The sequence below is a fragment of the Parus major genome, chromosome 4 (genome assembly GCF_001522545.3).
Source record: "Parus major isolate Abel chromosome 4, Parus_major1.1, whole genome shotgun sequence".
NCBI classification, from domain to species: Eukaryota; Metazoa; Chordata; class Aves; order Passeriformes; family Paridae; genus Parus; species Parus major.
In genome coordinates this window covers 66,088,068-66,104,677 of record NC_031771.1, presented here as the reverse complement: position 1 = coordinate 66,104,677, position 16,610 = coordinate 66,088,068, and the positions used below count along the sequence as shown (strand labels likewise).

Sequence of the window (16,610 nt, the reverse complement as noted above, 5' to 3'; positions counted from 1 at the left end):
GGGGAGCACGGAGAGGGACGGGGACACTGGGACAGCGCGGGGGGCCGTGAGATGGACACGGCATGGGCAGTGTGGGGACAGCACGGCGGGGACACGGTGGGGTGTTGATTGTCCAGCATAGCCAACTTAGGAACAGCACTGTGGGATGATGGCACGGGCACAGCACGGCTAGTTTGGGGACAGCACGGTGAGGGACACGGTGGGTCTGTGACATGGGCTCAGCTGGTTGGGCTGAAGGATGGGACAAGCTGAGCTCCAGGAGCTCTGGGAGGTTTAGGGTGAGGCGACACCTGCCTGGTGGGGCAGGACGTGGGATGGGGCTGTGGCAGATGCTGAGGTTCCCAAATTGGGGACCTTAGATGGGAAGGAAAGGAAGGCACCTGGTGACAGGGTGAGGAAAAGGGCACAGCAGGACAGATGGAAGGACCAGTGTTTGAGGTTGTGGGGCTGAACTGGTAACTGTGAAAGCAAAGAAATAGAGAGCAAAGGGACTAGTTTAAATATTGGGAGAGAAGAACCTGGCAGGTTTGGCAGGAGCTAGGCAGAGATCAAACCAGGCTTTCTAAGAGAAAAAAAAATCCCTAGAACCACGTTTGTAAATGTCCTACTGGAAACAGCAAAATGGATGGCAGCCTTCATTTTGGGAGCAGCAGGAGCTGCCGTGCAGGTGCTGTGGCTGTCCCTGACTTCAGCCATATTTGAGGAATAACCGAGAGATCATTTCTTGACTTCTGCCGGAGTCCTTCGTCCTGGAAGGAAATTGCCATACCCTGAAAATGAAACAGCCTCAGTGTAATTCCTTGGTGTCTGCACAGCTATTGAAAATATGCGAGCAAGGATTCTGGGCTGAAAACAGGGATCAGAATTCTGCTGCATCTCGGCTGTGACTGGCAATGCTGAGACACTGTTGTTACCATATTTATGGGAAATTTTAAGAGTGTTCCTGCTCTTGTTTTTGGGTGCTGGTGCAGGTTCTCTTCTGCCCTTAGTGTGAAAAATAGGAATGGAGATCTGTGAGGCTGTTAATTTGAGACCTGTTAAAAGGCTGCAGGGACATGAAGGAGATCTCTGGTATGAAAATGAGGGAGGACTCGGAGCTCTGTGTTAGGTGATGATTCTTCCCTGTCTTGCTCAGGGCAGTTTCTGTGTCTTCTCTGGAAAATGTGGTTTAAAGTTGGGTGCTGAGATTAGCATAGGATACTTTACGGAAAACAGATGTTCTGGAAGCTTCCAGGGAAGGGTTTGTAGCGAATCTGGAAGGTCAGTGTGGAGGGATTCATGATTACGATTTAGTCTGACTTTCCTGAATTATTCTTGTGCTAAGTGGAAGAGAAGTGTGTGCTGTAGCAAGGGCATCCCTTAGCAGGGACAATGCCTGATGTCACAATCCATCATGTTTTGGAGTTAAAACACTCCATCCCACCTTAAGGAAGACTCAAACTGAAATGAAAGAAAAGCACTTAATAGGCGTGGGATCAAAAATGTCCTACTTTAGCTCCCACTTGTCTGCTGGCATGTGGCAAATGAGCTGGGTGACCTTGAGGCTTGTCTTGCCTGCCTGTGCTGGCAGATGCCCTGGCAGATGAGCCCCGCTTCCCCAGGAATGAAAGGATTTCAGCAGACTCGTGATCCTTGGCCCTCTGAGCCCGTAATGTACAGTCACTGCAGAGAGCAGGGAAGAAGACTGGATTTGGGATAGGTGTGAAATAAACAGTGCACCCAGTACGTCAGCTGTGTGCCTTCATGCACCTTGGGTTTTTAAATTCCCTGGAAATTTAAATTCCCTGTTGGGAAGTCGTGTGGAGGTGATGCTTGGGGATGTGGATTAAGGGTGAAGATGGCAGTGCTGTGTTAACAGTTGGAATTGATCCTGGAGGTCTTTTCCAGCCTGAATGATTCTGTGAGATGTTTCCTGGTGCACTTGAGGGGCTTTCCTGCAGATGCTGGGATTTTCTGCGTGCGCCCTGGCAGAAGAGGGAGAAGTCAAGGACACTGTTGCTCTCAGAAGGGACTGAGAAGTGTCCCTGAAAACATGAAGTGGTGATTTGTTGAAGCTTTGGAGTGTTACATTGGGAAGGAGAGTCTGACAGGGTTTAGTGCAGGCAGACACGTCATACACAAAAACTTTATCAGTTCCAGGAACAATACAGAAAAATTCCCTTCTGGTACTGAATTATCAGTGCCATTATTGAAATCCATACTTAAAAATTGGACTTGGAAGACTCCAGGTGAGCAATGAGGATATTCCCATTATGGTTCAAAAGGGAACTGTGGCTGTGGGAAGGGTTAAGTGCCAGGCAGAAACCTGATGGTGGTCATAGTGAGCAGGGGAATGTTTTTTTAATGAATCTTTTTAATAAGAGAAAGAGATCAGCATTTCAGTTCATCAGCTTTACCCCTTTTCCCCTTCCTTCATTCTTTCCATGCTCATCCTGAAATCTTGGGATATTCAACAGAGATGAATTTAGGTTATTTCCATGGTGAGCAAAATGTGCTTTGCCCTTCTCTTGCTTGTTCTGTGAGAAAATATTCTTTCTCTTCAACTGATTTGGTTTTTTTAAAAGTTTTAGTATCTTCTGTCGGGATCATGCAAAGACATAATGGACATATGACTTTAAATTTTCAATTTACAAAATATCCAAGAAAAGGGAAAAATAAAATGCTGTTTTGTCACCTCTTTGGTAGTACAAAATTTAAGCTTTGATGTTTAAGTATATTTTTCTGTTTTGGAATGGTGTATGAAATATGAATTCCTATCAGAGCCTCTTTTTAGGGATGGGAGGAGATGTAGACTTAGTGTCACTTTATATTAAATGCTAATGAATTGTATTTTTTTCTCAGCTGTAAAATTTCCAGCATGGTATAACACTATTAAAATATAATATTGAATATTTCAGAGTAAGCCTAGAGGTGCTGTCACACACTGATCTAAATCATCAGACTAATCTTTTTAGCTCCTGATATAATTGGCTCAGAAGTTAAGGATCACTCTGAAATACAACTCGAGCTGCTTGTTTAGTGATGAAAATCCACCGTGGAGATCTTTAATTATATCACCTCTTTCATCTTGACAGTTCTGCAGCTTCCAGAATAAGTCTGTTAGAGGTCTTTTTTATTTACACAGTGTCCAATTTTATGAAGTAATTTACATATCAGATAAAGGCAATTTCTTTTTATTGCCCTGAAGATCTTACAGTCTGGCTGCAAAAAGAATTTGAAGGGAGGGTGGCAGCTCTTGCTGTGGGCACACGAAGTGTTCTGGAGCTTTTGTGGGATTATTTAGTCAGAGCTGTGAGCCTTTAACTTTGTTGGCAGACCAGTCTTTTGTTGTTGCTGCATATCCATAGATCTGCCCCTGAGCAGAAGGTTTGTTTTTAAGACAAAGAGCTGTTTATATGAAAATATATATAGAGAGAGCTGCTTTTGAAATTGCTCAAGGGAAGCAGAAGTTTGCCGGGCCAATGGTTTGGGTTGGGAGGGACCTTCAAGATCATTTCATTCCATCCCCTGCCATGGGCAGGGACACTTTCCATTAGTACAAGTTGCTCCAACCTGACCTTGGACACTTCCAGGGATGAAGCAGCCACAGCTTCTCTGCCCATGAGAATGGGATTCATGGCTCTCATCCTCTAAAAAAACCAACAGAGTTTTGATTGCGGGAGGTTTGGAGCTGAGAGCAGAGGATTTCCTGCCTTTCTTGGAAATGCCCAAACACCCAAGGAACAACTAAACACATCCCAGAAGGTGCTGGGCAGGAGGAGGTCCAGAGGTCCGTACAGTGATGTGCTTCCTGTGCCAGCCTCGGGATTTGCCATCCTTCCCGTTGTTCTGCGGCTGGTGAGCGCTTGGAAAGGAGACATGCGATGCTCTTCCCTCACAGAGAGCTCCAAGCAGCAGCAGGGAGGAGGTGATGAGAGGCAGCATTTGCATTTCCTGCCCCGGCCCTTGATACTGGTGTCTGGTTATTCCAGCAGAACCTTCTGACTGAGTAAAATCAGCCTCAGGGATGCCCAGAGGGCTCCTGGATGCCAGCAGTTCTCCTGCTGTTCCTCGAGATCTGCAGCAGCTCTCTTGGAAAAATTGCTTCAGAGGCTTAAAAGGGAGAAATCTCTGGATGGGTTTCATCTGCTGGGAAAAAAAAAAATAAATCAATGTTTCAGGAGAAATCTTGATGGCAGATGGTGATGGCATTGATCCAGGAGAGCTTCCTCCTCCCTGCCTTGGATTTTTCTAGTTCTCAGACACGGAAGAGCTGTCACTGCCCAGCATGTTCCTGTTGGATGACTCGCTGTAAGTGTCAGGAAAAAATCCCCAGTTCTTCATGTCCTTGGAATAATTTCCTCCTCTTGTTTGTGTGCCATTCCCCTTTCCTGCAAGAAAGGGTTTATAGGGAAGTTTTGTCTGTGTAATGGATTGAGTTCTCCAACAGGTGTTAATGTGTAGGGAATCCTTTGCACCTTGGGAAAGAAGTACTTAATTTTGAGCTCACACACTTCTTCCTTGGATTCTTAACCTGTGGCTGGGATGTATATAATGAGGGATCCATAATTAACAGTCATTTGGGGTAAGTTAATTACCTTAATAGGCTGTCTTTTTGAATTTATCCCTGGTGGCTTAGGGAAGGTACAGCCGAGCTGCTGGCAGATGGAGAACACCAGCTGCTCCGTGCAGAGCTTTTCCAGCCGGTGCCGCAGGGAGCTGTGTGCCAGCTCTGGTCAGAAGTTCTGTCCCATCTCAGGGGCTGGGATTTTCTTTTTAGGGCCAGTGTTGAGTGGAGATAGTGACCCCTGAGCCCAGCCTGGCTGCAGTTGCTCCCAGCCCTGCTGGCATCATTCCTGTTTCCCTGTTCCTGATTGTGGATAACTGGTGCGGTTTAACTCCATGCTTAATGTTCTGTCCAGAAGTCAAAGGTCTTGATGGTACTGGGTTTGGGATGAAATTTCCAAGGAGCTGCTCTTTTTTTTTGTTTGTTTTTTTGTGACCAGGAAAGCTGCCTAAACTGATGGACCCAGTTGTGTTTGCCCTGAAATCTGGAAGGTTTGTTTCGCTGAGTGTAGGAGTTTGTGAGCTTCACTACCAACTTTAAAACAAATATGTTATTTTACTGAAGCTGTGCCTGTGCTACCAGCTGAGTGCTGGGAAGTGGGAGCCTGTTAGCCTGTGATGAAGCAGTCCCTGTGGCATTTCCAGGCATGTGGCTTCAGAGCACTGTGGTTTTGGATGTTTGCCTTTCCTGCTGCACATCAGTGAGCCCATCTCCGAGTCCCCAGCCTCTGCTCTCTCCCCATTTTTACTCCTGTGTAACCTGGCAGAGGGAGTTTGGGGGAAGATTGTTGTCTGAATGCAATGGTGGGAGTGCTTTAAAAAAAAAGCCCAGCGGACTTCAGAATGCAGAAATCAAATGGTGTGTTCTGACAGGAACAAATGCGCTCCAGAAATCATAGAATCATGGAATGCTTTGGGTGGCAGGGGACCTTAAAGACCATCTGCTTCCAGTCCCCCTGCCTTGGACACAGGGACACCTCCCACTATCCCAGGGTGCTCCAAGCCCAATTCAGCCTGGCCTTGGACACTTCCAGGGATCCAGGGGCAGCCTCAGATTCTCTGGGCAACCTGTGCTAGGGCATCCCCACCTTCACAGGGAAGAATTTCTTCCTAATATGTAAATGTCTCCTAGTTTAAAACCTTTCCCCTTTGTCTTTACACTATCTGCCTGTGTAAAAGTCCTTGGATTGTTCCTGCTCCCTCCCTCTGTTGGGCTGCCCTTCAGATTCCTTTCCCTTTCATTCATGAAAAGTTATTTTTGTGTCTGTTCTTCTTTGAAGTAAATGTCTCCAAAATGGAGAGTGATTGGGATTTGGATGTGTCTCTGAAAATAGAGCTTGCATCTTCTTTCAAGATTTCCTTTGGTGATGGTTGGGGGTGGCCTCTGTGGAAATACATAAAAATAACTTGCTGAATTAAAAATACTGTGGGGAGCTGCCAGTGCCAGCAGCTCCTGGGAGCTGGAAAGCTCTGGAAGGGCCTGTACAGTCACCAGATAAATCTGCCTAGGAGAGAATGTGTCCTCCAACTTGTCAGGCTGCTGCCTGTGCAAAGATTGTCCCCTGAAGAGCCTGGCATAAGTGATTCTTGCTCCAAAGGGAGAGGAATGAGGGCTTCTCCATGTTCCACCCTTATCTGTTCTCAGATAAGGATTTTTACTAAAACCCAAGATCCTGTTTTCCAGAGGAACCTTGGTAACATCTATGCTGGAGTGTGTCCAGAGAAGGGAACAGAGCTGGGGAAGGGTCTGGAGCCCCAGGAGAGGCTGAGGGAGCTGGGAAAGGGGCTCAGCCTGGAGAAAAGGAGCTCAGGGGGCCCTTCTGGCTCTGCACAACTCCCTGACAGGAGGGGACAGCCAGAGGGAACAGGGACAGGAGGAGAGGGAACAGCTCAGGCTGGGCCAGAGGAGGTTTAGATTGGATATTTGGGAAGGTTTCTTCCCCAAAAGAGGGAAGAACTGACACAGCTGCCCAGATTCCCAGGGCAGGGCTGGAATCCCCATCCCTGGAGGGATTTAAAAGCCATGTGGATGTGGCACTTGGGGACATGAGTCAGAGGTGGCCTTGGCAGAGCTGGATGAAAGGTTGGGATTGTGGAGGTCTTTCCCTACATTTATAATTCCATTATTCAGGTTTATTTTCTAAATGTTCTTTTTTTCCTTCTGGAAGCTATCATAAGGGTTGAATCCTGCTCCCTTAAGCCTTAACATGTGGCTACATTTTTCCCTTTGCTCTGGAGCCTGTGCATTTCGTTAGCTCCAGCCTCTCCTTTAGCTTATTAATAGTGATATTAATCTGTTCCAGTTCCCAGCTCTAATCGCAGATTCCATCAGATCAGGGGTTTCTCTTGATCTTTTCCAAGAAGCTCATTATCTAACACAGCTGTAAATGTTGCTGGGCCTGACACTGATGCATATTTTGTACCATGGGGGAATTTGACTAATAAAATAATCCAATTAGACATTTGTTTTTGTCTCCCTGCGGCATCTTAGATTACTCGTCTACCTCAGCTCTGTGTTGTAATTAGGGAACGTTTGCACTTCCCTTTGATGTAAAAGCATTGGTGTTATCCGTGGCTCTGGCTCTGGTTCAGAACTTGGGAAAAGGAATAGCTGGGGATTAAACCTGCAACAGGATCTGGCAGGGCTATGGAAGCTGTCAGACCTGTGGGGAGGGATGTCGGTGTTGGAGTGTTGTACAGCAAATATTCGGAGCTCCTGAGCATGAGGGATCTCTGAACAGGAGCTGTGCTCGTGTTGGAGGAGTGTCTTGTTGAAGATAACATTCCTGAAAACGGAGAGACCACGTGGGTCCCTAAAGAACTGCATTAATTAATTTAATGAAAACTGTTTTCACAGAATCACAGGATAGTGTGGGTGGGAAGGGATGTTAAAGACCATCAAGTTCCAGCCTCCTCCCATGGGTGGGGGCACCTTCCATGAGAAAGGTGCTTGTGCTATGGCTGTGCCATACTCTGTCTCATTTTCTCTTTGTCTTCTCTCTCCAGTCTTTCCCTGGTTTGGCTTGGACATCGGAGGGACCTTGGTCAAACTGGTTTATTTTGAACCCAAAGACATCACGGCCGAAGAGGAAGAGGAAGAAGTGGAAAACCTCAAAAGCATCCGCAAATACCTGACATCAAACGTAGCCTATGGCTCCACAGGCATTCGGGATGTGCACCTTGAGCTCAAGGACCTTACCCTGTGTGGACGTAAAGGCAATCTGCACTTTATACGCTTTCCTACTCATGACATGCCTGCTTTTATCCAAATGGGAAGCGAAAAGCACTTCTCGAGCCTCCATACTACCTTATGTGCCACGGGAGGTGGAGCGTACAAATTTGAGCAGGACTTTCGCACAGTAGGCATTTTTGGCTTCTATACCATTAGGATCTGGTAGTGATGTTTCTTTGAGAGCTTAAAACTGCAAAACTTTCTCTGCACACTCTAAAACTTCTCTAAATCTTCGTTTTGATGCTGTCCCTCACTCCAGTTAAACTTGGCATGTGGAGTCAAGTTGGCATCTCCAAATTAAAACATTTCCTGCCTTCAACGTAACTCTAAAATTGTTCACTAATTGTCTTTCTTACAAATCTTCCTCTCTATTTTTAATCCCTTCTTGTGCTAATCTCAGTCTCATTTTTGTTTTTTGGGGTTTTTTTACTCATTGCTGTCTTTCTCCTGCTTTATTTTCTTCCTTTGCTCGCCTGGTTTCATTTCTAACACCTGTGTGAATGAGCTGGCTGAGGTTCAGGCAGGTCTGGTGGTAAATGTAACTGTCAGGAAGTTCATAGCTGGGGTTGGACATCATCATGGGATTCATTCTAGTGGGGTCCTTGTTCATGATGAAAGAAGTGTGATAAATATTTGTTTAGTCAGGGCTTGGAAAAATGCAAATAAAGGGGCTTTTAGAGAATCATGAAGGGTGAAAAGCCCTCTAAGAACAGCAAATCCAGCTGTTCCCCCAGCACTGCCAAGGCCACCGCTGACCCATGTCCCCATGTGCCACATCCACATGGCTTTTAAATCCCTCCAGGGATGAGGATTCTAAAACTAAGATGGGAAACACATCCATTTGTGTTCACTTTTTCCCAATACCCAATTTTGTGTGGTCAAGGCAGTGACATGAGGAGAAGATGATTTTATAACTTCCTTGCTGTTTGTTGATGTTCCTTTGGATGGGCTTTGTGGGATATTTTGGTCAAACGCTGTAAGTGCCTCCTCCTGGCTTTCCACACCAGTGCCTCAGCATCAGGGCCTAAATCAGGCCTGTGGGAGTTGCTGGAATTCTCTCTGTGTCCATCTGTGGGTCCAGGTTGTTTTCTCCTGTTCCACACCTGAGGGCTGTGGTACTCAGGAGTCCCTGTGCTCTCCTGTTCTCCCTCAGCTTCTGCAGGGAGCATGGACATAGCTGGATTGAGCTGGCACTGAATGCATTTTTCCAGCCCTGAGCATAAATGCTTCAAATCCCTGGCTACTTCTTCAACATTCCTCTTTTTTCCTTCCCACCAGATGGGTGACCTTGAGCTTTGTAAGCTTGATGAGCTGGATTGCCTTGTTAAAGGAGTGCTGTACATCGATTCCGTGGGCTTCAATGGACACTCCGAGTGTTACTATTTTGAGAACCCAACGGATGCTGAGAGGTGCCAGAAGCTCCCGTTCAACCTGGAGAATCCCTATCCTCTCCTTCTGGTGAACATTGGCTCAGGGGTCAGCATTTTGGCTGTCTATTCCAAAGACAACTATAAACGGGTAACAGGCACCAGGTGAGTGCTGGTGCATAAAGGAAGTTTGATTTTAGGGTCTGGAGCACATTCCTGCTTTGGAAATGGCATTTTCAGGGACAAGCTGCAATAAAGGTGGTAAGGGGAATGACCAAGCTCCTGCTCTTATTGCAGTTATTCCCTGCCAACAAAGATCCCACCTGGAAAAGAGGATCTGGATTTCATGGTTTGGTGTCTTTACTGCAGCCTGTCTCCACCAAAGCTGGTTTTTCAGTTGCTCTGCTGCAGGAATTCAAGGGCTTTATCTATTTATTTTATGAGATCACATAGTTTGGGATTGTTAACAACTCTTAGCTTTGATCCAAGAAGTCGAGATTTCCATCCTGACTTCCAAAAGTTGCCAGATTTTGGTGGAAGGGATAATGGCATAGCAGTAATTCCCCAGTTGCTGCCCATCTTGAAGATGTGGCTTTTGTGTCCTGGCAAAGGCATAGAGTTCTGTGGCATGAAGCTTCCCTGGATTCCCTGAAAGGTAATAGTAATAATAATGATAATAATAATAATAATAATTTTAAATTCAGTACAGTTCTTATTCTTACTAGACATTATTAGTGGCATGTATGTGCTGTAAAGTGAAGAAGACAGGGTTTTTCCCCCAAATTCTGGATTTCTCTGCCTTGACACTCCAGTTATCCCTCAGGACTAACATTTGTTTTATAATTAACATCTCTGGATGCTGGGAAGAAAGTGGACAGTGTAACATAAAAAAATGAGGTCTCATTTCACAACATGGCCTGTGCAGAAGGCTGTGAGGGATTCCTTACAGGCTGGAGATTATGAGAGAAGGAACAGACTTTAAGGAAAATGCTGCCTTTCCAGGATGCTTCTCCCTAAAATGTCAGGAATGGGGTGACCTGAGCTAGCTGGGATACAGAACTGAACAATCTGAGCCTTCATTTTCATTTTGCTTTACTTGCAGCCTTGGAGGGGGAACCTTCTTTGGCCTCTGCTGCCTTCTGACGGGCTGCTCCACGTTTGAGGAGGCCCTGGAGATGGCATCCCATGGGGACAGCACCAAGGTGGACAAACTGGTGAGGGACATCTATGGAGGAGACTATGAACGCTTCGGGCTGCCAGGCTGGGCTGTGGCATCCAGGTAATGCCCTGCCTGGGTCTCATTTTTGTTTTGTTTCCCCTGCAATGATGAAAAACTGGATTTAGGTGCCTTAGGAGATCAACCATTCCTAAGAGATCCTAATCCAGATTCCTATTGTTATGGATAACAATGCTTTTTAAAGTTAGAAATCAGAATTAGAAATTCTTCAAGATGAATCACTTTGGTTAAATTAGCAGTTCCCATTTTCTCTTTGAATTCTGATGGGACCTTTAACCCCCAAACTGTTTTTACAGCTTTGGAAACATGATGAGCAAGGAGAAGAGGGAATCTGTCAGCAAGGAGGACCTGGCCAGGGCCACTTTAATCACCATCACCAACAACATCGGCTCCATAGCGCGGATGTGTGCCCTTAACGAGGTATTTTGGGAATCTCTTCCCTTGCTCCCTGCCTAAAACATCACCTGTGTGCTGCTGCCTGCTTGAGGAATGTGCCTTTCTTTGGGAACAGTAGGAGAGGAGGAAAGGAGGGAGAGGGTTAGAGGCTGGATATCTTCTCCTGTGTTGTTTTTCCGAGTTGCTCTGGATTTCTTGGCCAAGCCCCACCACTGCCATGGCTGTTGCTGCATCTTTGTGCTTTCAGCTTCTTTACAGTGCTGCCTTGTTGCATTCATGTCAAGCAGCATTGTACAGGGCTATGAAAGAGCAGAGACATGCTCTGCACTCCATCCTGAGCCTGCTTCCACGGAATCCAGCATCTTCCTGACTCCTCTGGCTCTCTCTTTGTTGCAGCCAAAATGAGCCAAGACATGTCTTAAACAGTCTTGCTCATAATTTATCTGCTAATTCCTTGCTCTGGAGCTCAGCTGAATGAAAAGAGGATCCTGAGTAGTTCAGGGGAAGTGTCAGTCAATGGGGGGAGGGAAGGAAAAATCCATAGAAGGATACGAGTGCAGGAGCAGGTAAGATTTGATCCTGATTCCTCAGAAAGTGGAGGAATTGAATTATTTTCATGTTGGAGAACAAGAAAGCTTTAGAGCTTGGATCAGAACTGTTTTGGGATAGAAAAGTAAGGCTGGAGGTCTGGTTTAAATCCAAAATAATCACTACTTGGTTGATCTTTTTCTTTAAAAATTGTATTGGTTATGGGCTCCTAATTAGATTTTTTTCCCCCAGTTTAACAGTAGAGTCACTCAACTATTTCATGATGAATCAAAGGCCAGAGCTGGGAGGGAGCAGGGGGAGGTGGCACTTGATGAGCAGTGTTTCCAGGTAGTCTAAGGATTTTGTGGGAAAATCAGCTATTCTATCCAAATTCCTGAGTTAAAGAGGCTGTAGTTTGGCCTGGGAATTTCTGGGAGAATCTTAGGAAGAGGGTGGCTTAAAATGGCCTGGTTCTGCTTTCTGATGGAATTGTGTGTGGTGTTCTGCACATTCTGCCAGGCACTTTCAGCAGGATCTTAATTCATAGAATTTCAGAGCCATTTAGGTTGGAGAAGTCCTTTAAGATCATCCAGTCCAACCATTCCCCAGCACTGCCAAGGCCAGCACTGACCATGTCCCCAAGTGCCACATCCACGTGGCTTTTAAATCCCTCCTGGGATGAGAACTCAGCCTGGACAGCTGTGCCGGGGATGAACAGCTCTTTCAAGAAGAAATTTTCCCAAATATCCAATTTACACCTCCCCTGGCCCAGCCTGAGCTGTTCCCTCTCCTCCTGTCCCTGTTCCCTGGGAGCAGAGCCCGACCCCCCCGGCTGTCCCCTCCTGGCAGGGAGTTGTGCAGAGCCAGAAGGGCCCCCTGAGCCTCCTTTTCTCCAGGCTGAGCCCCTTTCCCAGCTCCCTCAGCCTCTCCTGGGGCTCTAGACCCTTCCTCACATGGGGTTTTCATCATTGGAAGCAGAAAATAGAATTTATCCATTATATTCCTTTTTTCCCCCCCTTAACACTTGCAGAACATCAACCGTGTGGTGTTCGTGGGCAACTTCCTTCGGATCAACACCATCTCCATGAGGCTCCTGGCCTATGCCCTGGACTACTGGTCAAAGGGACAATTAAAAGCACTTTTCTTGGAACATGAGGTAAAATTCCTTTTTCCAAAATGCAGGTCCTTGGAGTGCTCTGGAAACAGCTGTGTGGAGCTGTTGGGTGCACACAGTGCAGGGGGTGCTCAGGGCTTTGCTGCTCCAGCCACAGCTATATTGTATTATATATTTTATTTTATAATGTACCTCCCTGTAGTTGTATCTTTCCCCTTTCCTTTATATGTTGTTAAAACGACACTGTGTATGCAATAGCCTGGAGAAGGGAAGGCTCCAGGGAGACTTCCCAGTGCCTAAAGGAGTTCCAGTAGAGCTGGAGAGAGACTTGGGCCAAGGGCCTGGAGTGATGGGACAAGGGAGAATGCTTTCCCACTGCCAGAGAGCAGGGAAGGTGGGATATTGGGAAGTTTTTTCCCTTTGAGGGTATTGAGGCCCTGGAATGGATTTCCCAGAGAAGCTGTGGCTGCCCCTGGATCCCTGGAAGTGTCCAAGGCCAGGTTGGACAGGGCTTGGAGCATCCTGGGATAGTGGGAACTAGGGGGAGGAACTGGATGGGCTTTATGGATCCTTCCAAGCCCAGCTATTCCTTGATTCTGAGGATGCTGTTCCTGTGTCAGGTGTGTGCCCATGGATTTTCACTGCCTGTTCCCATCTGCTCCTCAGGGTTACTTTGGCTCTGTCGGCGCTCTCCTGGGACTCCTGGACTCAGCCTGACCCCGTGCAGGATCTGTGTTGGACCTATGGATTCAGGGCACTCCCTGGGTCACTGAGCCCGTGGTTTGGGGGTCACTGAGCCCATGTTTTGTGTGACAGCCCCCACTGAGCCTGTTCCACTGGGGTGGCCTTTGGGGACAGCGTGGGGATGGGTGTCTCTAAGAGCTGAAATCCATCTGGGATTACAGTGCAGGTTTGTTCCAAAGGATGTGATTGGAATACACTGGCTGGATGTGGGGGTGTATGGGAAGGTCTGTGGGGCATTTCAGTCACGTGGAATTGCCCTTTTTACTCTGTGTTTAATGATGGTGACAAAGCAGAGCAGGGGCACTCTGCTCCTTCCATTGGGATCCCTTGGAGTGCCCAGTGCCCAGGTCAGTTCTGTCTTTGCAATCAGAGGTTCTCCATGTGCTGGAAAATGGTCTGGGAAGGGGGAAGAGCATCAGCACAGCCCTGGTGTGTATAACTAACTCCATATGGCCCACTGGATCCACACTGGGACACAGCTGTGCTGGCAGCCAGGCTTTATCCCTGTCCCACACGTCCTTATCTCCGTCCTAGGGACGGCAGGTCCAGCCCAGCACGGATCTGTGCCTCAGGGTGAGTCCCATTTCAGCCTCCAGCACTCCTGCACAGTCCTCAGCACCCTTGGGGATGCTGTCAGGGGTGTCAGTCAGCCTCCAACCTTGAGATCTACATTTGAGATGGAATAAGGATATTCATTGTTTGTCTGGGGTTTTCTCTCTGTTAGCAAACTCCACCAAAGAGACACTTCCTTCAGTCACACTTGGATCTCTGTAATATTCCATGTTACATTTATTAATGGCTACACTCCTGTCATTTTGGGGGAGTTCTCCCCTTGCTATGCATGCTGTACTCCCTTTTCCCTGTGCATGCTGCCACACAGCCTGCGAGCAGGATACTGCTGTGGAGCCCCTGTGGAAGTTGCACCCTCGGGATGGGGTTTGGAGTGGATCCTGCATGCTCAATAAACGCTCTCTAAAAGCAACGAGGTATCTGCACCTTCCCTGGGGATGTGAGCTGATGGAGACACAGCTCTGGGAGTGCTCTGGCTTCCCAGCTCCATGGAGCACAGGGAAAGCTCTTCAGATCCTTCAGATCAGGCCATGGTGTCAGGGTTTATCCCAGGATATCAGAATGACCCTGACCCTAACGCACCCTTCCAGTCCTGGTTTCTTCCCAGAGAAACCAGTTCCCATCTCTCTGATCCCCTGGCTGGAAGTGCTGGACAGCCCTGAGCCCTTCCCTGCCTGTTGCTGTATCCTGAGATCTTGTGTGGCACCTCCCTGTGAAAAGGGAGGAATTTACGGAGTCACAGGGTGAGACCCAGCTTTGCTGGGTAGATCTGTGTTTGTCTCTGAACTTCAGCTGGTGACAACCTGTGAGGTGGAATTCTGGCACAGCCCAGGGATTGGATCTCAGTAAAATCAGGGAAAAGAACATTGGGCTCATGTGGAAGGTGATCTGTGCTGGCTGGGGAAGAAAATGTTTGTTTTTCCTGCATCAAGTTCCAGTTGTGTCCTGCTCTCTGTTCCACAAGAGGTACTGGAGAGGTGAGGGCTGGGAGCAGGATGGTACAGCTCAGGGAATGGTTTGGGTTGGAAGGGACCTCAGAGCCCCTCTCATCCACCCCTGCCATGGCAGGGACACCTCCAAGCCCTGTCCAGCCGGGCCTTGGCACTTGCAGGGATCCAGGGCCAGCCACAGCTTCTCTGGGCACCCTGTTTGGGATCAGCTGAATTCAGGTTCTCCTTTAGTCCTCATTCCTTGTGAAATCACACAAAGGTTCCTAAACTCTTCATTAAAAACATCTCCATTTCCAGAGTGCTGACTGAAGGCTTTCTAGACTCAGCTCCTGCTGTACCACCTAAAATTTAACACACCTGGCTGGCCTTTCACCCACCCTCACAGCCAAAACTCGTGGAAAAGGCACAGAAATGTTGCTTTTTTGGAATGTCTGTGTGCCTGGGACCTGTGTGGCTCCTCGATGTAATAAGTCAGCGGTAGGTTGGGCTGGAGAGGGTGTGAGAATCCTTTGGAAAAGCAGGAAAAAGCCTGGCTTTTATTAAGCACAGCAGCCTTGGGAGCAGAAGCCACCTTGCCATGGTTCTGCTGTGGAAAGCTGGGAAATCCCTGCAGGGCTGGGAATTCCCAGCAGCAGTCGCACAGCCTGATCCCCCCAGTCCCTGCCCCGAGGCACTGCTGTTCCTGGGCACAGCATCCTGCGAGTTTTCCACTTCCTCACTCCATCCATGAGCGTAACTCCTTCTTCTCTGGATTTTCAAGTTGATCCAGCACGGTCTAATCCCAGCACCAAATTTCCTGACTTATTGTCTATACTTTTTTTTTTGTAAACTGCTTGTTTTTTTTCTTCTTATAAAATATCACAGTTATTTTTTATACACTTCAAACCCTTTGTTTGCTTTTTGTCTCATTCTTGGAGCTCCAGCACAGCGGGACGGATGTTGGTGGGAATGAGCAGGAATGTGCTGGGGAGATTGGGGTTGACCCCACTTGGTTTTTAGCTTGTTGAAAATAATTGTTGGCAGTCCTCAATTGTTTCTCCCTCTGTTGCAGGCTCTGGGTATCAGTTGTATTTCAAAACATTTTAAAGGAGGGAGGGAAATTTTTTTTAAAGATTATTAATTGGGGGAAATGGCAGTGTTTTTGATGAAAAACTTCATTGCTGACCACTGGTATGAATGGGATCGGTGGGGAAGGTACAGCATCAATCCTGAGCAGGAGCTGTGGGGTGGAAGCATCAAAAATAACTTTTGTGCAGCTCGGTGGGAGATCCAGACTTTGGCCCAGCAGTGGGAAGTCACGCAGCGAGCTCGTCATCCCAAAAATGTCTGTAAGGGCGGCCAGGTGCTCAGTCCCTGTGGATCCTTCTGCTGGAGGTGAACAGAACATTGAGGGAATGGCTTCCCACTGCCAGAGGGCAGGGCTGGATGGGATATTGGGCAGGAAATTGTTCCCTGGGAAGATGGGCAGTCCCTGGCACAGGGTGCCCAGAGGAGCCGTGGCTGCCCCTGGATCCCTGGAAGTGTCCAAGGCCAGGCTGGATGGGGCTTGGAGCACCGTGGGACAGTGGGAGGTGTCCCTGCCATGGCAGGGGGTGAAGGGGATGGGTTATAAAGCTCCTGCTCATCCCAAGGACTCCATGGTTTCGGTGATGGCCAGGAGGGATCCGGCACTAGAGGGCAGCAGCCCCGCGCCGGGCTGGGATCGGGGACAGCGGGACGGGACAGGGGGGTCCCGTGTCCCCTTCACACCAGGCTCCTCCACCCGCTGGGGTGACCCCGGCTCAGCGCCCCCACGGGCACAATCCGAGGGCGTTTCCTCACCCGCCTGGCCAAGCCCTGAGGACCAGGAGGAGTGGATCCCACAGGAGCTGAACCCCTCCCGACCCTGCGGGAGGTCGGCCTTAGGGGCTTGGGCCGAGGTTAGGGC

General features: G+C 48.0%; 1 protein-coding gene across 2 annotated transcripts; it reads left to right on the top strand.

The window, feature by feature from the left end:
* Positions 1-4,184: 4,184 nt before the first annotated feature.
* Positions 4,185-15,568, top strand: PANK2 (pantothenate kinase 2). Of its 2 annotated transcripts, XM_015625750.3 has the most exons (7): positions 4,185-4,290; positions 7,552-7,904; positions 9,056-9,309; positions 10,247-10,423; positions 10,678-10,801; positions 12,336-12,461; positions 13,086-15,568. In XM_015625750.3, the coding sequence occupies exons 1-7, from the start codon at positions 4,185-4,187 to the stop codon at positions 13,134-13,136; spliced, it is 1,191 nt and encodes a 396-aa protein (XP_015481236.2). In that variant the 3' UTR covers positions 13,137-15,568. The 2 variants fall into 2 exon arrangements, with proteins under 2 accessions (XP_015481236.2, XP_018862004.1); XM_019006459.2 differs by lacking the exon at positions 4,185-4,290 and having other exon boundaries at positions 7,655-7,761.
* Positions 15,569-16,610: the final 1,042 nt, after the last annotated feature.